The sequence below is a fragment of the Carassius carassius genome, chromosome 48, assembly GCF_963082965.1.
Source record: "Carassius carassius chromosome 48, fCarCar2.1, whole genome shotgun sequence".
Lineage (NCBI taxonomy): Eukaryota > Metazoa > Chordata > Actinopteri > Cypriniformes > Cyprinidae > Carassius > Carassius carassius.
The window spans coordinates 8,646,904-8,669,403 of record NC_081802.1 but is presented as its reverse complement, the minus strand read 5'-3'; the positions used below and the strand labels follow the sequence as shown (position 1 = coordinate 8,669,403).

The following is a 22,500-nucleotide window of genomic DNA, read 5'->3' as shown; positions in this document are numbered from 1 at the left end:
ACTGCTCTAGCCAGATACATGATCATCGAGCTCCCGCTGATTGCACGGAGCTCATCTCAGAAAATCATCGAAACATATTTTTAAATCGTCGCTGTCATTATAAATAAACCACATATTTGAGTTTAAAACAACTACATTCTCACCTGAAATACTTTTAAAACTACATTTCATGACACGATAACAGTAATATTTTTAAGATTATATGAATAAAAATGGTAGTTGAAAATGCTGCTTGAACTCAACTGGCAGAAGCCCCCCCCATGATGCGAATTCACGTCTGTTGTGAAGTTAATTTCACACGCGAATGAAGAATATAAACTCTAAATGTTCAAGCGTCCAACTATGCGCGAATATCACGTTTTATCGTGTCTGCTGTGAATGCACAGTTAGGCTAATGCAGGGCTCCAGACTGCGACCACTTTTCCTGCTGGTGTAATCAATTTTTTTTAGAGGTTGCACTGGTGCGACTGCAAAATTTGAATATAATTATATAAATATATATATATATATATATATAAAATTAACACACAGGTGATTTTGTTAATGGCACAACCAGTTAGTCTCTGCAAAATCTGTATATAATTATATAAAAAATTAATACACAGGCGATTTCATTAATGGCGCAACCAGTCAGTCTCTGAAAACCATACATCGTTTCCTCAATATTCACGTCACTTCTGCTGTGCACACATTTACGCTTGTGCTGTGCACACTTTCGTTTACATCAGGCTCTACAAGCACTGTGCCGGTTAAACTGCACTACTCGTTTAAACTGTGCAGCGCTTCAGTTCAGTAATAGACCATAACCGATTGTAACCTAAAGATGCTTTTCTGACATCATTTGTTGCATATGTGCATATTGTATAAATATGAAGTAAAATTTTAATTTGAGTATGCAGTGCATAGTAAATGCATTGTGATGCATCGTGATTAATGCAAAAAATAAATAATAAAAAATAAAATAAAATAAGCTGAATTTTAACTGATGTCCAATGTTGACGAAAAGTCACAAAGACTTTCCAAGTCACTTAACTAAAATGCATATTCTTCTTGCGGGATTTGAACCTTACAATCTTTTGGTTTCTACTACAGATCTAAAGCACTAACCAACACCACCCACAGATAACAGCATGAAGAGTACCTGGGTGGGTTTGGCATCCTTTTAAACTCTCACTTCACAAATATAAGTACCGGTATCCCACTTAGAGAGTGTGAAAGAAAGAGGAGCCATAATAAACAGCCATTAGGTACAGAAACAATGGTGATTAGCACTGTGTGCAACGAGGAGCGTGAGTGCTTCACCTTTGATTAGAGACCGAGAGGGGAAGGTGTTCCTCCCGCTTGCCGACAAGCAACTCAAAGCCTTTTGATGGAGGAGAATGCCTCTTGAAGCTGTGGCAGCACAGATTAATATTAAAAGGAATTCATAATATGGCACGCAGAGGATTTTCATAAATATTCACAGGCCTGGACGGTAAGCTCCACTTGGTTGTGTCCATGAATATGGATGAAAGACTGGCAGGGTGAACAAATGTCTTCAAGTATATGGGAAAAGAAGCAACATCAAGAGAAATCACAAAATTTTTCGCCCTTTTACAGGCAAATGCTACTTAACAGAAGACTAAAAATGTATATATAAAGATAAGTTGTAAAAGTAACAATGGTATTAACAAAAAAAAGAACAGTTTGGCTTTTTCTACTATATATTCACTTAATATTTTGCATGAGCATAGCATAAAGCCTGTTTTTCCTTTAGGACCTAGCCTCAAATCTTGGTCTGAAAGTGCATTAAAAAAGGCCAGGAGCATGACAGAAGCATGACCAGAATGTGGTCTAAAAATACACTACCAGGACCAGTGCTTAGTTATCCTCAGCTCAACCTGTGCCACCATCTCGCTGACATTAGGCTTTCTTGTGCAGTTTGCATCCGCAAAAGACTCGAACAGAGAGGAGCCATAATGAAACCCTGAACCTGGGAGAGCCACAAAACACCAAAAAACCTTTGGTCCTTCCTCATTTCAAGTGTATACAGATTGTATTGGTATAAAGTTACACATCAATTCTAGGGTTGGTTAAAATACTATGATCCAATTAATTCATTTGAACTATCACCATATTGTTCTTAAAATTGCATCTTTTACTCAAAGCCAGTGCTGGCTTGAATCTAGTCCAAAAGCAACTAGACTTGAATTGAATATAAGACACAAAATACTGCCAAGAACTGTCTTTCTCACAAGCTGCATGCAATAACATTGAACCTGAGCAGTGTAGTCCAATTCAAATGCCACTATAAACTGATTCTTTTTGAAGCAGGAGTGAATCAAAAACGTACAGCTCAATCAGTATCTGATTTTACAAACAAATGACTCTTATGCAGGTCCATTCATAAATCATGAAAATGCACAAGCTAAAAAATTATCACTTGGGCACAATTTGGGCCCTGTTGTTAATTCTTAAAATGAATATACTCAATCTGAATATAATGAGATAAAACGTGTGCATAAAAAACACTGCCACAAAATGTGTCTTTCTCACAGGCTCCACATAAAAACAAAGAATGGGCAGGGTAGTCCAATTGATTCCTATGATCTTGTTATTTCTCATAAGGTGTTCCTGATGAAAATCTAACAGTGAAGACGATGTGCTAGAATATTCATCAATTCTCAAACATTTCAAAACATGCAATTTACATTTGTGATGTAATGTAACAGCAAAGAACAAAAAGCAAGCAACAGTACAAAAACACCAATTATTAACTTTCAACAGTCTGCTTTTTTGTGACCGGCAAAAAATAGAGCTACAAAGGGCCTGAAACAACATGTACTAATACATTTGCCAAAAAACAAGCCCTCTTTTGTCAGTGTCTGTGACAAGGCATGCATTACCTTCAATGTCGGCAAAGGACAGTGCCCTGGAGCAGCTGTGCTGGCTAAACACCGTTCCATACGGGCATTAAGATCCGCTAGGCTCACAAATCTCCTTGCTTTTCAATGAAACCTCCGCCAGATATAAAATGGTCACTTTAAATCAAAAAGGAAAAGGTATTTGGGCTGAGTAATGATAAAGATACAAGAAGGATGTATGCATTTTCATGTCACATAAGTGTAAGCAAGCGGAATGGGACATACTGTTAGTGACCGCTGAGAGCACTCATGTTTTATTCATGTTGGTGCCAAGGTCCAAAGACTCCCATGATCATGGAAACATTTGATGTGCTCATTAGGTTTGAAAAAGGTTACTTAATTTTCCCCCTTGCTCTAACTGCACATGTATAATTTCCCTTCTGAAGGGAGTTGTAACCTTTTTAGAGGCAGCCGTCGAGTGCCAGGCCTGCTGCGTGTGCAGTCTGGGGCCGTTGTGCTGGGATTGTTTTGCCCTGAAGCTTTAGAGGACATGAGCAACTTAAACTCTGACCAGACTCTATGGACCTATCAGGAAACATTACATAGCCAGTATACCTGGATTGACATGGAGCAGGAATCAGGATCACATGCTTAAAAAACGAAAAAGCTACGCATTAGCATTAGAAGGAAAATAAGAAGTGATAAAACTTCAATTCATTTAAGTCAAATCCAGATTAACTACAGACAAAAGATGCACTCATGAATCTGTGTTTACTGTTCACATTTATTGTACTGGCAGCAACAGCAAATCCAGAGAGTTTCACAAAAAACAAACAAACAAAAATTGCTGAACTAAAAAGAAATATATTTTTTTTATAGTTTTTATTCTCTTTTATACTCCCAATCAAGAAAAAAGAATTGGACCGAAACATCATAATGTCATCTGCAATATTTATACAGGAATATTCTGCTATTTTATTGGTTTGAAATCCATAGGACATTGAAAAATAAATAAATAAATAAAATAGTCAATTTACTCTTAAGTTGTTAAGAATTACAAAAGAACACCCTTACTATTTAATTTGAAAGTGAGTCTATTCTTCTTACCTTTTTCTTTTCTTCATTATCTAATGCACATCAACTAGCCTAGTTGTTGTATTGTGATTTTTTAGAGCTGTGAAGTTCAGCATGTACAGTGCTGTAAAATCCATCAGCAAATAAAGTTTATAGGCATAAACAAACTGAAATATGCACAAAGATTTCTTTCTAAACCACCAATACCAGACTCAAGCATCGAGTTTAACACTGTCCCAAACAAAACCCAAGTATTATAATACAAAAAGAAGCAGCCATATATCGTATTCTCTGTATCATTACAAAAATAATGGCTGATGCATAATAACATAAAAATACTCATTGCCGAATTCAATATGACAAGAAGTATAATGTTTTAGGAACAGTCACACAACTATGCAGTAAATCAGTAAATCTTTTGAAAATAATCAATGTAAAAATTAATTGGAACTGGAATGTATAAATGACAACAGAATAAAGGAAAAACAACACTACACAATTTATGTATACAAGTTTTTCAGCTTACATGGGTATTTAAAAAATATCTGTATAATTTACATGTATTTGAATTTGATCAACAATTATATTCTCCCATCACTTGTTTAAAACTCTCTCTCAAAAAAATAAAAAGAAAAGAAAAGAAAATCTATAAAAATAAATTAATCAAACTGTAAGAATGAAAATTCAATTTTTAGATTGTAGACAAACTTTTTTGGACATTCATACATTAAAGTGAGTGAAAAAAGCTCAGCTCAAGTTAAGTTAAAGCTGATCTGGCAAAAATATGACTTAAAAAATAAAACATGCTGTACTGCATGTTTCCCAAAGGGTCTCTGCAGACAAATGGGTCTAATTACAAACGGCTAAGGCTTTACATAACTGGGGATCTAAACTACAGTCCACATCTATTAGTGGCATTTGTTGATATTGTGTGCATATGATATTTTAAGATTTCCTACAAAAAGATCAGATCTAAAATGAAGATTTTGAAAAAATAAATACAGACCAAGCTGTTTGTCCTTTGCTACATCGCTTTTGACATGAATTGCCTGTGATAAAGATTCTAGACAAACTGTACCATAAAAGCCACTAGGAGAAGACCTTTGCTAAAATACAATTACAGCTGTGACAAAAATCTAATTCAACAAACATAAAAACAATCAATCCAGCAACATGGGTTATGTACCTAAAGTTAGCAAGTATGCTCTATTTGGAAAGAGCCATCACAAGCGAGAGCTTTGAACTCACCCCCTGGCTTTGTCTTTTGCTCACAAATGCTCTAAAAACAAAATTTTCAAACAAGTTGTGGCCAGTGACAATTCTGTGGTATTAACAGGACCAAGGCAGGTCATCATAATATTTACAGGGAATGTAGATCACATTACTATTAGACAACTTCAATCATCCTCACTGTTGCTAGTTTCTTCTAACTTTGTATAAGACACAATCATTAACTTTTAGTTAGAGGTACAGTTACATTAAAATCTGGGCCAAATCCATTGCAACAACATTTAGCAGCTTATGACTGTTCCAAGCAACCCTTTAAGATCTTCAAATGGAGCAGGAGTTGGCTCTCTTTCTTGGCTTTGGCTCTCCAAAGTCCTTATCATCATGAGTGCACGGGCTGAAAGAGCAGGAGGAGCAGAGCGTCTGTGAGAGTCTACGCATTCCCAGCCGGAATACGCTGTTGGACAGGCTATAAATGACGCAGTTGCAGAAGCTGTTGCTAATTGCTAACCAGGTGGTCACAAATGAGAGGGCAGGGCTGTCCAGCACATGAGAACTCTCCAGAAGGAAATAGAAAATGTAGGGGAGCCAAAGCATGTAGAAAACACTGGTGATCCGAAAGAGCACCATGGCGTACCTCCGGTCTGGCCCGTGGCCTGTGTGGTTGCCTCCTTCGGCAGTTTCCATCTCCTGGCTGGGAAAGCGTGCCCGTCGCTCGCTGATTTCTCGGTTATGCTGCTGGCAGATGCGGAAGATGTGGAAGTAGGTGAAACAGACCACCAGGGCCGCAGGGGCATACAACAGGCACACAACAAAGCCAGTGAAGAGTGCAGATGTGGGCCAAGAGTGGGCACACCATTCAAAGATATCCCCATGGTACCCTGGCTTACCCCAGCCGAAGAAAGATGGGAGAAACACCACGCAAGAGTAGATCCATATGAGAACGATGCAGCAGCGAAGGCGGCAGGGTGTTACCAGCTGGTTGTAGGAGAGGGGCTTAGTAATAGCCAGATAGCGGTCCACACTAATGCAAGCCAAACAAGCCATCGAAACGCTCTTGAGTACAGAGATAACATAGCTGAACACCTGACAGGTGAGTGGTTCTTGGACACCAGCTGGGTAATGGAGCAGGGAAAGGGTGGGAACCAGGCAACTTAGCCCCACCAACAGATCCGCGTAGGCCATAGTCTGGATGAAGTAACTAGTGGTGTAGTGGTGTAACAATGGGGCACAATGAAACACAAAGATCACTGTTAAATTCCCAGCAATGATGAGCACCGTCAGCATCACAATGACCGCAGTCTCTAAGACGCAAGCTTCCATGACCTTGTTCTCCCCCCAGCCTAGGGGGCAGGAGTGGTTTAGGGACACACTGAAGTGATTGCTAAGGCTGCTGTTTACACTTGGGACCGGTTCGATCAGCTCTGACTGGTTCATTGTCCTGGACCTTGTCTTCTTGGATAAGGTTCAGTTGTCCTAAACGCAGTGCTGATGGCCTGCAACGTGATCCTGTGTCTGTGCTTTCTCAGTAATCTCTTCCACCAGAACTCAATCTTCTGTCTTTTCCCCTTTACCTCGGTCTTTCACATGGCTGGATCTCAATGAACTGAGCATTGGCAAAAATCAATAGACTCTGTAAGGAGAAGAAAAAAAAGTGCCTAGCACTCCTCTGAAATCAGTCATGCTTAGGAGCAGTTCAGTAATTGTAAGACAGAGATATTTCCCTTTGCAAACAAAAATAGGGCTGTTGGAAACAGCAACATTAACAAAAGGTTTGCATATCTGTGCTGAAGGTCAGCTGGCAATATTGTCCAAAGCACCTGCAGTGAAGTCAACCAATTCCTTAAGCTGTCCTCTCAAGGGTAAAATGTGCAGGATTGTAGAAGGGGTTGTGAGATAAGGAAATGAAGATCAAACGGTTTCCTGTGACCAGTTAAGACTATATAAGAAGGATTAAGCATAACAGAATACAATAAAGGTAACAAAATTGATGAAGAACGTTCCAGGGTCATACCTTCTCTTGAGTTCACAAAAATTTAATTTCAAGAGTTGCAAAAGTCTCCAAAAAATCTATTCATATCAGTATGTCTCCAAACAATAACATACACCATGTTTTGCTTCTGGAATAGGGACCTCTTGACTTCTATAGTCCAAATCAAAACACAGACACTCTAGACAAACACAGCACAGCATATGAGAGTTGCCAGAGCTACTGCTGCACAGAGCACCGCTCATAGCCTGCAGAAGTCTGAGTGAGGCAAAATGGAACTGCTTTGGTCTTATTTGCTCCCAATCCACTTACTTTTCATGAACTTTCACTGTGCATATCGGGTAAAAGCAGGTCACATAAAAAGGAGAGACCTGTGTTTTCCAAAAGAGCTATATCGCTGCTTACGTGAAGGTGTCTTCTCGGATTGCACCAGGATAGCATGCTCTGGGCATCCTGTCTAAATTCCATATGTTCTCAGTTCAAGTCCATCGTTCTGTCCAATGCTTTGCACATCACATGGCATGGCAGCCTCTGCATCTGATTAGTTGTACATGCTCAGCTTCTTTCCTTCTGAGACAGACCTCACCGCTGCTTCTCCAACTCCTTTGTGACACATTATTTAAAGTTTTCTCAAAAATACGAATTCCTTTCGCAAAATTTGAAGATCTGCATACCGGCCATGTCCTTTTCAGCTCTCTGTGACCCGTGAGCCAAAGCAGGTTGACAGCAGTTCCCACCGAGCGTGCACAGTGCAAAACACACTTAGAAATTAAGAATTCAAAACTGAGACAAGTAAAAAGGGGAGAACAGTAAGACTTTGAACAGATCTATTCCAAATTGTGCGACAAATCAGACAATGAGCTGAGGAAAAGAGAGCAGTTACTGCTGGTGCTCAGAGATGCCGTGAGTGGCTCACAGTTTTCTCTCCCCTTCACACTCTCGCTCTTTCTTCCTCTGTGACTCTCGATCACATTCACTCCCTCCTTCCTTTGCCCTCTCTCTCCCGCTCTCTCTCGCTCTATAACTCTCCTCCCTCCCCTTTTGGCGACACCTGAGGTCCTCAACTCCTCCCAGCACACTGTTCTCGCTCTCTTCTCATTATCCTCCTCTTCCTGCACACCCTGAAGATGTTTCCACATTCAAAAATAATCAAAGACTTCCATCTCTTGGTGTTGTCTCCTACAGCTTCCTGATTTATTATCCTTAGTTCTCGTTTTCATTCCTGCTTCTAGTCACTTAAACAGACCAGTGCCCAAGCAGTGCCTGCCCCTTAGTTACAGTTGCCAGGCATTTCAGTTAGCCAGGACCCTCCTTCACAGCAGCTGATATTGTGCAACAAACAGGAACAAATTGAGAGACTCCGAGAGGGGGATTTCATTCCCCTGGAAAGATAACATTGCCCAAGTCTACTCTATCACAATCACAAATGCAGATTTTTACTAGTTTTACTGACAAGTTTCTCCCTGTCTTACAATGACAGCTGTCAGTGAAAACCTTCTTCTGAGGTGTTTATGATAAATTTGGGACACAGACGGACCTTCAAGTGGGAATTAAATATGCCATGGAGGGATATATAAAAGATATTATAATAAATATTTAAAAATACAAATACATCACGATGCAAATGGGAGAATTATGAAAACATCCCGGATCAACACCGTTCATATACTGCAGAGAAATATTAATTTAATTTACATTTAACCAGATTAATATGGAGAGGCACTTTCATATGGATTTTGGTTGGATTTAGGAAATGGAATAAAATAAGTTACATTGCCTGAGCACATGTAGGTGAAATGTATAAAATACGCTGATCCATAACTTGTGGAGCAAGACACTACTGAACAACAGTGTCAGCCAGAGGCCTTTATAAATGTTTCATCACAAAGAAAGAGAAAAGGCTGGAGAAAACAATGACCATAATCCTCTTCATCTGTCGGTACCGGAGCTTTTGATCCAAGGGACTCTGTACAGGGACAGACAGGGCACTCTATCTCTCATCACAGCACTGGCAGAACAGGATGACAGCTGGACTAGATTTGGCATTATTTACAGCAACAGTCAGGGCTTTTCTAAATCCACTGCTTTCAAAGACAACATGAAATCAAATTGGATCCTATTTACATCATCATTTAATTTGAAAAAAATGCCCTGTTCTTACTGTGCACAATTAATAAGTGAATGTCTACGTTTTTCATAACTGAAACCGTAAACTGAGGAAAATTAAATAAACAAGATCTAAAGCATATAATTCATGATCCATGTACGTGTATACACAGTATACATTGAAATGCATTGCCAGACTCGATTGCAATGAAAATAATATTTGCTAAAGATTAAATTATTTTTTATAAAAAAAAAGAGCTTTAAGAAAAATATAATCTTTAAACTGACACAAAAAGTTTGCTTCCATTTTTCAACTACATAATAGTAAAATTCATAGCAAGTTTTCATGTTTTAAATATTGCAAAAACAACTTCAATCCCGAGGCACGCATGTAGCTATGATTCAAACCTCTGCACACATGTCCAGAGGATATGACTGCATGAAGTGTGTCTCTAGGTAATACGAACTGTCATTTCTGTGTCAGCAGTGAGCTGACCCCAGCGACACAGTTTGATAGCACACGCTATGATGGGCCGACCCTATCTACTCAACAGTGCAGATAAGGGCCTAAATCCATTTCAACATTACAAAGCCATAAAGTGAGGCATGTATATAAATGACTTCAAAAAGCTCTCTCGTTGGTGTCTTTGTGAGAATGAAATCACGTTGTTTGCGGGTTATTGATTTTCTCAGGGAGGTGGAACGGGTGTATGATGAGGCCGCTAATAGAAGCGTTACAGTTCCGAGTGAATGGCAGTTCAGTCGCTAGATGTTGACTGCATTAAGATAGATGTCGGGCAGTGCTAGGAACAGGGGTCTATTGTGAGGGAGGGGCAGCTGGTCAGTGGAGACTGGGATGGCTTTGTGAACAAGCCTCAAACATCATACACTGGGAAAATGGCAGCTCACCAGCAAGCACTTAGATGATGAGGATAGATTCGCAGAATCCTGTTCTTAAACTGAAATTTGCAGTAAAACGCCTATGGCAAAACATGGCAAATTTTGTAAAGGGCTGTAAAATTGCAATATTAACTTGTGTCTGTGTTCTGTGTGTCTGTGTGAATGAGTGGTTTGTCTTCTACACATACTCACGCACATGTGATGCATGAACAGAATTTCCAAAAAAATTAATTTCATAGGGCTACATTAATGTAAAATATGTAATTTAATTAAACTTAGGTCATTAAACAAAATGTATGAATTTAACCATTAGGGCTGCACGATAAATCGCATACAATATTTAATGCACATCTTTTCAGTAAACAGCTGTAAATCTCCATCACTTGCGCGCTTTCACATGAAGCGCAGCTTGTCAGTGAATAACGGCTCTGTGTAGTTAATGCTGCTCCATGCTGTTTACAGAACCGTCTTTACTGACAAGATGCACATTAAATATCGCACGCGATTTATCGTGCAGCCCTATTAACAATTTAGACATGCTTTTTGATAATTACAATTTTATTAAATCCGGAAAAATAAAAACACAAAACACTTTGGGAAGAATAAAACAGAATTTTGTGCCCTAAAAATATAATTTCTGTTAAATTGCTTTTAAACTGTATCTTAAACAGTAAGTTTCATGATTCCAAAATTCCATTAAAATGTAATTAAATTAAAATTAAATTAAATTTATGCATTAAGCAGACACTTTTATCCAAAGCGACTTACAGAGCATTCAGGCTATCAATTTTTACCTATCATGTGTTCCCGGGGAATCGAACCGCCAACCTTGTGCTTGATAGCGCAATGCTCTACCAATTGAGGAATCCAGAAAAATGTAAATAGAAAACACTAAATTTGGGTACAATAAAACCAAATTTAGAAAAATACATCTGATGTCATAGGCCCCTAAAAATGCTGTTAATTTAAGTTAATCTTTTATTAAACTGCTATTAATTGTAAATGTTTCATGATTTTAATTATGCATAATTTTTTATTTACATTTTTTTATTAAACCATGAAAACCAGAAAAATCTGGAAAAATGTATTGGAATTTGGGGAAAAATAAGACTAATGTCATAGAGCCCTAGAATTAATTTTTTGCTCACCTTTTAGTTCTTGCTAAATTGTATAAAATGTCACGATTTCAAATAATTAGACATGTTTTTCAATTACTAAAATTTAATTTAAAATGCTGATTTCAATTACATGCTCTATAAAGTGCTGATTTAAATTACATGCTCTATAAAGACTATAATTAACTTAAGCAGGTTTGTGAAGGCTACATAATCAATCCCACAAGCTATTTAAAATATAAGGTGGAAAAGCCTTGCCTTCTATTAATTTGAAATGCTGGACGTAGCCCAATGATTTGTCTAAATGGCTGTAAACGAGGCTTCTTGGAATGAGTATATTTCATGCTTGGTTACAATCTTGTAATCAAACAATTTACTTCAGTCTGATAGTACAATGACTTTCACATGCCTCTCTAACTAATGGCTAAATAAATACATATAGTACATCCTTTGTGAAAATACAGTGTAAAGATCTGATGTTTCATCGTGTCAGACTTCTTTTAAATTTCACAAAAGTAGCATACAGATCACTGGGGAACAATCTTGTGGATCATATAGATTCTTAAACAAAAAAGAAATAAGTAAAATATATTTCCCCCTCAAAAATGCTACAAAATGTTTTGCATAAAAGAAAATTAAGCCTACTTTCAAGGTTATTTTTTTTGTTTGTTTTTACTTTTTTTTTTTTTAGATTATATTATTTAATGACAAATAAGGACATTTCAATCACATTCCTAGTTGAATAAAATGTGATTACAGTAATAAATAATAATAAACAATTATATAAAACTAGACTTCAATAATGTCATTATAATTACTTTAACTCATCTGCAAAATGACAGTTTGAGCTTCGGACAATGAACATAATAATAATAATAATAATAATAACAACAATTTTTTATATTAAGATGTTTAAGTAACATTTATTTTCAATGTCATCAAAATCTTATTTTTTCTCTCTGTAATAATTTTTTTTTTTTTCAGATTCACCCAACATCTTCATTTGTGTAAACAAATGATAAAGCTTGGCTTATTGAATATCAGATCCCTTTCTACGAAAACACTTTTTGTAAATAATATGATCACTGATCATAATATAGATGTGCTCTGTTTGACAGAAACCTGGCTAAAACCTGATGATTACATTATTTTAAATGAGTCCACCCCCCAAGATTACTGTTATAAACATGAGCCGTGTCTAAAAGGCAAAGGTGGAGGTGTTGCTTCAATTTATAACAACGTTTTCAGGATTTCTCAGAGGGCAGGCTACAAGTATAACTCGTTTGAAGTAATGGTGCTTCATATAACATTATCCAGAGAAACAAATGTTAATGATAAATCCCCTGTTATGTTTGTACTGGCTACTGTATACAGGCCACCAGGGCACCATACAGACTTTATTAAAGAGTTTGGTGATTTTACATCCGAGTTAGTTCTGGCTGCAGATAAAGTTTTAATAGTTGGTGATTTTAATATCCATGTTGATAATGAAAATGATGCATTGGGATCAGCATTTATAGACATTCTGAACTCTATTGGTGTTAGACAACACGTTTCAGGACCTACTCATTGTCGAAACCATACTCTAGATTTAATACGGTCACATGGAATTGATGTTGATGGTGTTGAATTTATGCAGCCAAGTGATGATATCTCAGATCATTATTTAGTTTTGTGCAAAATTCATATAGCCAAAATTGTAAATTCTACTTCTTGTTACAAGTATGGAAGAACCATCACTTCTAACACAAAAACTGCTTTTTAAGTTATCTTCCTGATGTAACCAAATTCCTTAGCATATCCAAAACCTCAGAACAACTTGATGATACAACAGAAACTATGGACTCTCTCTTTTCTAGCACTTTAAATAAAGTTGCTCCTTTACGCTTAAGGAAGGTTAAGGAAAACAGTTTGACACCATGGTATAATGAGCATACTCACACCCTAAAGAGAGCAGCCCGAAAAATAGAGCGCAGCTGGAGGAAAACAAAACTAGAGGTATTTCGTATTGCTTGGCGGGAAAGTAACATATCCTACAGAAAAGCATTAAAAACTGCTAGATCCGATTACTTTTCTTCTCTTTTAGAAGAAAACAAACATAACCCCAGGTATTTATTCAATACAGTGGCTAAATTAACGAAAAATAAAGCCTCAACAAGTGTTGACATTTCCCAACACCACAGCAGTAATGACTTTATGAACTACTTTACTTCTAAAATCGATACTATTAGAGATAAAATTGCAACCATTCAGCCGTCAGCTACAGTATCACATCAGACAGTGCACTATAGACCCCCTGAGGAACAGTTCCACTCATTCTCTACCATAGGAGAGGAAGAATTGTATAAACTTGTTAAATCATCTAAACCAACAACATGTATGTTAGACCCTATACCATCTAAGCTCCTAAAAGAGGTGCTTCCAGAAGTCATAGATCCTCTTCTGACTATTATTAATTCCTCATTGTCATTAGGATATGTCCCCAAAACCTTCAAACTGGCTGTTATTAAGCCTCTCATCAAAAACCACATCTTGACCCCAAAGAACTAGTTAATTATAGACCAATCTCGAATCTCCCTTTTCTGTCCAAGATACTAGAAAAGGTGGTATCCACACAATTATATTCTTTCTTAGAGAAAAATGGTATATGTGACGATTTCCAGTCAGGATTTAGACCGTATCATAGTACTGAGACTGCTCTCCTTAGAGTTACAAATGATCTGCTCTTATCATCTGATCGTGGGTGTATCTCTCTATTAGTTTTATTGGATCTTAGTGCTGCGTTTGACACAATTGACCACAACATTCTTTTGCATAGACTTGAACACTTTGTTGGCATCAGTGGAAGTGCATTAGCATGGTTTAAATCGTACTTATATGACCGCCATCAGTTCGTAGCAGTGAATGAAGATGTATCCTATCGATCACAAGTGCAGTGTGGAGTACCTCAAGGCTCAGTACTAGGGCCGCTACTCTTCACGCTTTATATGTTACCCTTGGGAGATATCATCAGGAAACATGGTGTTAGCTTTCACTGTTATGCTGATGATACTCAGCTCTATATTTCTTCGCAGCCCGGTGAAACACACCAATTTGAAAAACTAATGGATTGCATAGTCGATATAAAAACTGGATGACGAGTAATTTCTTTACTGCTAATTCTGAAAAAACAGAGGTGTTAATTATAGGACCTAAAAACTCCGCTTGTAATAACCTAGAACACTGTCTAAGACTTGATGGTTGCTCTGTCAATTCTTCGTCATCAGTTAGGAACCTAGGTGTGCTATTTGATCGCAATCTTTCCTTAGAAAGCCACGTTTCTAGCATTTGTAAAACTGCATTTTTCCATCTCAAAAATATATCTAAATTACGGCCTATGCTCTCAATGTCAAATGCAGAAATGTTAATCCATGCATTTATGACCTCAAGGTTAGATTATTGTAATGCTTTATTGGGTGGTTGTTCTGCACGCTTAGTAAACAAACTACAGCTAGTCCAAAATGCAGCAGCAAGAGTTCTGACTAGAACCAGGAAGTATGACCATATTAGCCCGGTCCTGTCAACACTGCACTGGCTCCCTATCAAGCATCGCATAGATTTTAAAATATTGCTTATTACTTATAAAGCCCTGAATGGTTTAGCACCTCAGTATTTGAATGAGCTCCTTTTACATTATAATCCTCTACGTCCGCTACGTTCTCAAAACTCAGGCAATTTGATAATACCTAGAATATCAAAATCAACTGCAGGCGGCAGATCCTTTTCCTATTTGGCGCCCAAACTCTGGAATAACCTACCTAACATTGTTTGGGAGGCAGACACACTCTTGCAGTTTAAATCTAGATTAAAGACCCATCTCTTTAACCTGGCATACACATAACATACTAATATGCTTTTATTATCCAAATCCGTTAAAGGATTTTTAGGCTCCATTAATTAGGCAAACCGGAACCGGAAACACTTCCCATAACACCCTATGTACTTGCTACATCATTAGAAGAATGGCACCTATGCTAATATTTGTCTGTTTCTCTCTTGTTCCAAGGTCACCGTGGCCACCAGATCCAGTCTGTGTCCAAATCAGAGGGTCACTGCAGTCACCCGGATCCAGTACGTATCCAGACCAGATGCTGGATCAGCACCTAGAAAGGACCTCTACATCACTGAAAGACAGCGGAGACCAGGACAACTAGAGCCCCAGATACAGGTCCCCTGTAAAGACCTTGTCTCAGAGGAGCACCAGGACAAGACCACAGGAAACAGATGATTCTTCTGCACAATCTGACTTTGCTGCAGCCTGGAATTGAACTACTGGTTTCGTCTGGTCAGAGGAGAACTGGCCCCCCAACTGAGCCTGGTTTCTCCCAAGGTTTTTTTCTCCATTCTGTCACCGATGGAGTTTCGGTTCCTTGCCGCTGTCGCCTCTGGCTTGCTTGTTTGGGGACACTTCATCTACAGCGATATCGTTGACTTGATTGCAAATAAATGCACAGACACTATTTAACTGAACAGAGATGACATAACTGAATCCAATGATGAACTGCCTTTAACTATCATTTTTGCATTATTGACACTGTTTTCCTAATGAATGTTGTTCAGTTGCTTTGACGCAATGTATTTTGTTTAAAGCGCTATATAAATAAAGGTGACTTTGACTTTGACTTTGTGTGGACAAACAAATAATTTTTAAAGCCCTGACTCAAGAGAATTATACCTTTGGTAGATCCCTCATGCATCAGCGAAGTAAAGGTTATGAAAATGTCAGTTTCACACTCTCTGAAACACCACACAAGTTGCATTTTCATTGATCCATAGCAAGGACAATGCACACTCAAGAGTGTTAAAAAAAACATATGGTCAGACACCATTATAGACATGGTGGAAAGAATAGGATTATGTTTTGAGGAGAAAAAATGAGAAGGAAGTTAAATGAATCTGACTGATGTGAAAAAAACAAACAAAAAAAACTCCCTTAAATGATTGTGGCTCAATAAATAAATAAATGATAATAAATATAATTTCTAAATGATTTCAATTGAATTTTATACAAATTTAAATTCATTTATTAAATGTTTTTAAATTTGCAGGTTAAATAATCTAAAAGAAGACCAATAAAAAGATGGAAAAACATGGAAAAATACAGATTAACTGAAAATATATGCAGGCCAGAGCAGACATTTTTAAGTCCAGCTTACAAATATTGCCTTAACTACCCAAGGCACAATAACATAACCTTCAACCACCCCTTAATAACATGGACATTGTATAGTTTATAGTTTCATTTTTATAAATAGCGCTGCAACTGTTATATCGACATGACCTGCAGTGGAGAATACTTGAAATTAAATTAATGAATAAATTATACTCTCCGCACTACATAACCCTTAAGGCAGTATGGCGTTCATTTAAAGGAAAGCTGTTGTTGAAAGAACTGTAGGATTTACACTGGCATCTGGCAAAGTCTTTGCTCTTGCTATTCCTTTTCTGTTTTTTTCATTCATTCTTTGACTTCATCCCACACCCCATTCGACATACTCTTAAAGAGCTGAGGTATTTTATGGCATCCGTTCACTTTCATTCTCACTGCATGGCATTGATTATTGTGCTGTATTTCAGGAGTTGCACCTGAAACAATGATTATTGGCTTGCACATAAAAAAACAAGTTAACCTAAAAATATCTTAATCAGGAAACAAAAAAAGTGGCTGAAGCAGTATTAAAAAGTACAACTTGAAGCCATGGGGGTTTATGTTCAGGGTTGCATGTGTTGCAGGGTTATGGCTGGGGTGGGGGTCTTCAGCCACTGTCCAAACAGTAAATTGATTGTGGAAGGTTAGAATGAGGGCATGCAGGATTGTTCTGGAGTATCCTCACCTCCAGCTGACCTCTGGTCACCATCATTACACTGCATGAAATTACAGAATTACAAAAATCTCTTCAGTCATTTCTATGTGGCTCGGTCCAAAGATCATCTGATCAGATTTTTCAGATCAGTATTCGGTACCGATACCAGTGAAAATCCACGGTTCTCGGTACCAATTTCGGTACCAAAGCAAAACACAAAAATATGCTAATTAAAAAAAAATAACTTTTTAGCTTTATATTTATTTACAATTGTGTTTAAAGTTTTTCTACAAGTTATATAATTATGAAAAACAGTAAACAAGTTTCACCCAAATTTAATTTGTCTTTTAATTTATGAAATCTAAACATTTTATTTTTGGTAAATAAAGGGGATTTGCTATTAAAATTAAAACATGGAAGAAATATTGTGATTTATTTCTTTAAAAAATAAAGTTTTATAATTTTTTTCAACAGTACTAGCAGTATCACATACATTTTACTAAATAATAGTAATATTTCTAGCACAATGCCTATTTGTCATTTTAACTGAACTTAAGACTGTTGGTGATGCTTAAGATATTTTTGGTCATTGAGGGTTTCTGTAAAAAAATAGTAATAGATCATATTAATTATTATTAAAAGATAATACTACTACTAATTCTACTATCATACTAATGTATATACAATGCACTATGAATTGATGAGCTGCTGGGTTCATGAATATTAATCACGTTGTCTGCGTTTGGTCAAACTGATTTGCTGAAATCAAAACAGGGACGGTAAGAGATCAGCGCCAGCCAATGAAATTGCCATTTGCGCATTAGCTCCGCCCACTACCGGAGAAACCGGTATGTCTTCTGCTTGTTCAAAAATGAATATGAATAATTCTAAATGAACTCCATTATTTTGACAGGAGAAGACAAAGAATAGTTTATATATAGCGTGTCGATTCAGCGTGGTAAGACTCTCGCTCTCTCTCTCTTTGCATGTGTGAGAAACAGCGCTATCAGTAAAGCGACGGTGAGTCGTGCGCCTTCACAAAGAGTTTACAGAGCGTCAAATACAGGTGAGCTGTGCGTCCATTGAGATGAACTGAAAAGTTCAGATCGCTTGATGGAGAGAGAACTCTGAAGCTCAGATGCTGAAATTAATGCAAGCGTCATGCGCTTCCGTCTATGTAGTAAACAAACCCGCACGTCTCTGCCATTTATTCATTCACACAGAGACGCACAGAACACGGATTCATATTTCAAACAACTTTTGCGGCTTAACATTTACAGATACTGGTCCATATGGAGATTTGATTTGATTAATTTATGCTAACTTTGACAAATTCCATGACTGTCCATATTAAAATGTAAGTTTTATTTTCATGACTGGATTTTGAGATTCCGTCCTCGTTTTCTGCTTCGCCGAAATCATAGCGCTGAACCGGGTTTGAACGGGACCTCGGTACCACCGGTACTTAAAGAAACCTGGTACCGTCACATTTAAATTTTTTTAGTACCGACTTGGTACCAAAGTACCGGGTCTTTTGACAACACTACACCGACATCAAGGTCATGATTTTCTGACTAACAGTTCAAAAGTTATTAGGAAAAATAGCAATTTTTGGTATCTCATGGCCCATAGGTGGCACTGCCTCCATGTACACTCAGATCATGGTGCTAATGAAGAGTACAGATTTTTATTTCAATTGATCAAGGTTTGGCCAAATTACAGCCATTAAACCCATTTTGGGCAGATATCAATAAGTTCACAACATCATAACTTTTTTTTAGCAAAGATGAATATCAAAAAAAATTTCAGTCATTTCTGTGCGGCTCGGTCCAAAGATCATCTGAACCAATTTTCCTAAGAATTGGACATATTTTGTAGAAGGAGTAGTGAAAAAATTGAATACTGTACTTTTCAAAATGGCCACTACTGTAATGGACGAATTCTTAATGTAAATTATATAATGTAATCAGCATGTGGAGAGTACTCAGCTCTACTAAATTTAATTAATTATTATTTTATAAAAAAAAAAGGGGTTAAATATTTAGAATTGTAATTGAAATTGAAGTTAATTTTTGAGCTGGTGGTGCGACCATAGAGACTATAGACCTAGAGACCCCAAAGTTGGTCAGATTACCATTCATGACCATCATACTACAATTGTGCCAAATTTCAAATTTTCCTACTTACAGTTCATAGGGTTGCCACAGACTCCCAGTGGGAAGGAAGAAGAAAACTAAGAGATACAATAGGGGCCACAATACCTTTGGTGTTTGGCACCTAATGAAAAATACCCTAACAAATAAACAGTGTTTGACTGAAAAAAAAGAAAAATCAATCCATCAATTTTTGATTGATGAATTGCTTTCAAGCTCTAAAAAGTTCAAATGTGGATAACTGAAATTATTTTGTGCCAAATTAGTGGCTGAATACCACAATCTGACCCACGTTTCTGAGTCAAGTTATTAGTTCAGTGTGGGAACATTCCAGTCACTGACCACGCTTGGCGTGAGAACCAGTCTGACCGCAATAACAACATGAAAGAAATAGCTTTTCAAACATGTAAAAAAGCTGTAGCCTGCAAAAACTGCAGTCCATTCCCAGATAATCGGCCGTCATAGAGATCTGTGCTGTGCTGGAATCGCTCGAATTTGCTGTGACACTGCTTTTGGAATAAGTAATTAGATGCGCTCTCAGCAACGCTAAAGATATTCAACTAACTCCATTTCCACGAGTTCACGAGGTCAAACGAACATCTGAGCGAAGCATCAATATGGGTAGAAAATATGTTTAGTAAATAAACAGCCTGCTAAACTACAAAGGTTCATCTCGCTGACAAAACGGAAACAAGTAAAGATCATCAATTTTAAACTTGAAAATGCACACAGCGTTCTTCTGTTCTCCAGACCGCTGCCTTTCCTCACCCTAAATGCTTTAAAAGACCAAAGAGGGTCCAAAGCAATTTTAGACTTCACTTCAAAATCTACCAAATGCACACAAACTCCCTTGGTACATATGTTGTGCGTTAGCTAAAGCTTCAGCTAAATTTACTAAAACACATTGAACAAACAAGGAAAAGACCCATAAATGTGGATGCTACATTTTTGAGAATGTGTCCACTAGCTGGCAAAAAATTGGATGAATTGGGAATTTTGCGAAAACAAAAAAACGGTGGTAACGGTTGTCATCTCTTACCTTGGTGATGAGGATGCGGTATTGCTCCAGCAGAGGCTGATCAATGTGGCAGCCAGACAGGAGCTGCCAGACTTCAGCTCGTAAGGCCTCCGGGATCCCAGGCTTCACCAGAGCAGACAGACCCTTGGGTCGTGTCAACAGGTTTCCCTGCCTGACAGGTGGAAGACAGACAGTGTCAGTGCAGCACAACAGAGCTGTTTTTTTGCAGTCGTGTTCGATACGGACTACGCTCCAAATCTGGCCATACCACAAACTTCAAAGTCACAAGTCGGGCTAAAAGTCTCACCATCTGTTGAGGATCCCTCCCCAGGATTCCAGAATCTTCTCAGGACAGTCCTTCGACACGTCTCCTGTCCCGCTAGAGATCTCACTGTCACTTTCTGTACAGTAGAGAAAAAGATAAAATGTTTGTTAATGCAGTTATTGAAACACATGGTTGACAAAAATATTTTAATAAAAAATAATTTATTTAATAACGTGCTAAGAATGTGCCAATATATAAAAAGAATGATTGTCTCATATATAATCCATTTATAGTTAATAAAATCAGACACTGATCCATAGGCGCCGATTTATGTTTTTCTCCGTGGGTGCTCAAGGGCGCACGCCATTTAAAAAATAAATAAAAATAGACTAGGCTTTTCAAAAAATATTGCATTTCAGAACCTTAGGCTAATGGACAGCGGCCGTTACAAACAAACACAACAGCGTCACTTCTCAAAAATACAAACAGGATTGGAGATGAAAAGTTTAACTGACACGTAACCGCTAATGCGTTCAGCTTCTTGGGAAATTAATGTTTTGTAAATATTGATTAAAAAACTATTGCGAAAGGACAGCGTTTCCATTAACCGATTGTTGCGACTAAAATAATGAGTTTCTGGGAATGTCTACCTCATTTATGTTTCGAGGTTTCTTTTGATAGTGGCATGGCTTTTCTTTGAGGTTTCAAATCCATTATTCATATAGGCTAAAAAAATATTTTTTTATTTTATGTATTTAACAAAGAACTCGTATTCTGTCCAAAAGTAGGCTACTTTTGTGTCCATTAGTTTTTCCTCTTTTAAACCGTATATAGGCCTATACTTGAGCAGAAAAATGTTCCCATTTAAACCCTGTTACGAACTTTAAGGAGTCTAGGGAATGTACCGTAACATTTACATATTAACGTACTGCTGGGTATGAAATGAGGTGGAAGAACATGACAGACAAAACTTTGAAAGAGAAAAAATACTGGACGTTTATTCACAAAAAGCCAAAGCCACTAGATCCAGTAAAATAACAATAATAATGTGCGCTATGTACAAGGTGAAAATGTAAACAAACAAACAATAAAATAGGAAAAGAACGAAAGCGGCGCCAAAGGAAAGAACAAAATATAAGAAAACAATCCTTAATCTAAACCTAATCTAACCCATTGGCGCCCCCAGAAAATGTTAACAGGGGTGGCCAAATGAGGCCACAGTAAATTTTGGGGGTGGCACATTAAAATAAAGAAAAAAAATTAAGGGTTTGCAATATAGACAAAAAGTTATATCTCTGTGAGTTCTAGGATTTTATCGATAACGATAATTACACTATTTTGCTGAGTGTTATTGTGCTGATATCTTATTTTTAATTGTGCTGACACCTGAGTTTTTTTTTTTTTTACCTTTACACCATTGTTTCTAAAAGTGTGCACCATATTTTAGGTCAAATACTTGCATTTGGGCTGTTACCAAGCAAATGCAATCAGTATCAACAAAATTGATCTTTGCAATGTAGATAAAACAGAAGCTGCATCTGAAGTGCCATTTAGATGTTTTTACACACTGTTTAATGCAGCTCCGTGGAACATGGAATACTTTAACCTGCAGTTACAAATGAATAAATAATGTTTTGATATTTTAAAGATAAAACATTGAAAACTGATGTTTGAAGTTATTTAAAAAATGAAAAGGTTCCATTAAATGGGAAATTAAAACAGCCAATAGGTGGCAGCGAGTCACTGTTAATAAGTGAGTCATTGCGATTGAACCGAATCATTTAAACGGTTGATTCATTCAGGAACGAAACACTTTAATGTTGCTCAGACAGGGCCGGCCCTGACCAATTTGCTGCCCTAGGAAAGATTTTACCTGGCGCCCCATGCATCACAGCCCATTTCACCCTGTCATTGTGTTCATGATTTAGCATATATATATATATATATATATATATATATATATATA

General features: G+C 37.3%; 2 protein-coding genes across 4 annotated transcripts in view; both read right to left on the bottom strand.

Moving 5' to 3' along the window:
* Nucleotides 1-22,500, bottom strand: part of LOC132131899 (rab GTPase-activating protein 1-like) — a 97,159-nt gene that overhangs the window by 43,131 nt on the left and 31,528 nt on the right. For all 3 annotated transcript variants that reach the window (XM_059544051.1, XM_059544052.1, XM_059544050.1), the window contains exons 12-13: nucleotides 20,577-20,670; nucleotides 20,291-20,441 (exon numbers count right to left, since the gene is read on the bottom strand). In XM_059544051.1, the coding sequence (XP_059400034.1) occupies nucleotides 20,291-20,441; nucleotides 20,577-20,670 (245 nt within the window). The remainder of the gene's footprint in view (nucleotides 1-20,290; nucleotides 20,442-20,576; nucleotides 20,671-22,500) is intronic.
* On the bottom strand, nucleotides 5,036-7,408 carry LOC132131839 (G-protein coupled receptor 52-like). Its single transcript, XM_059543972.1, has one exon. It carries the CDS (start codon nucleotides 6,579-6,581, stop codon nucleotides 5,469-5,471), a length of 1,113 nt encoding a protein of 370 aa, XP_059399955.1. The 5' UTR covers nucleotides 6,582-7,408; the 3' UTR covers nucleotides 5,036-5,468.

Excerpts from the sequence above, each read along its gene's own strand:
- LOC132131839 (XM_059543972.1), bottom strand. The coding sequence starts at position 6,581 with ATGAACCAGTCAGAGCTGATCGAACCGGTCCCAAGTGTAAACAGCAGC.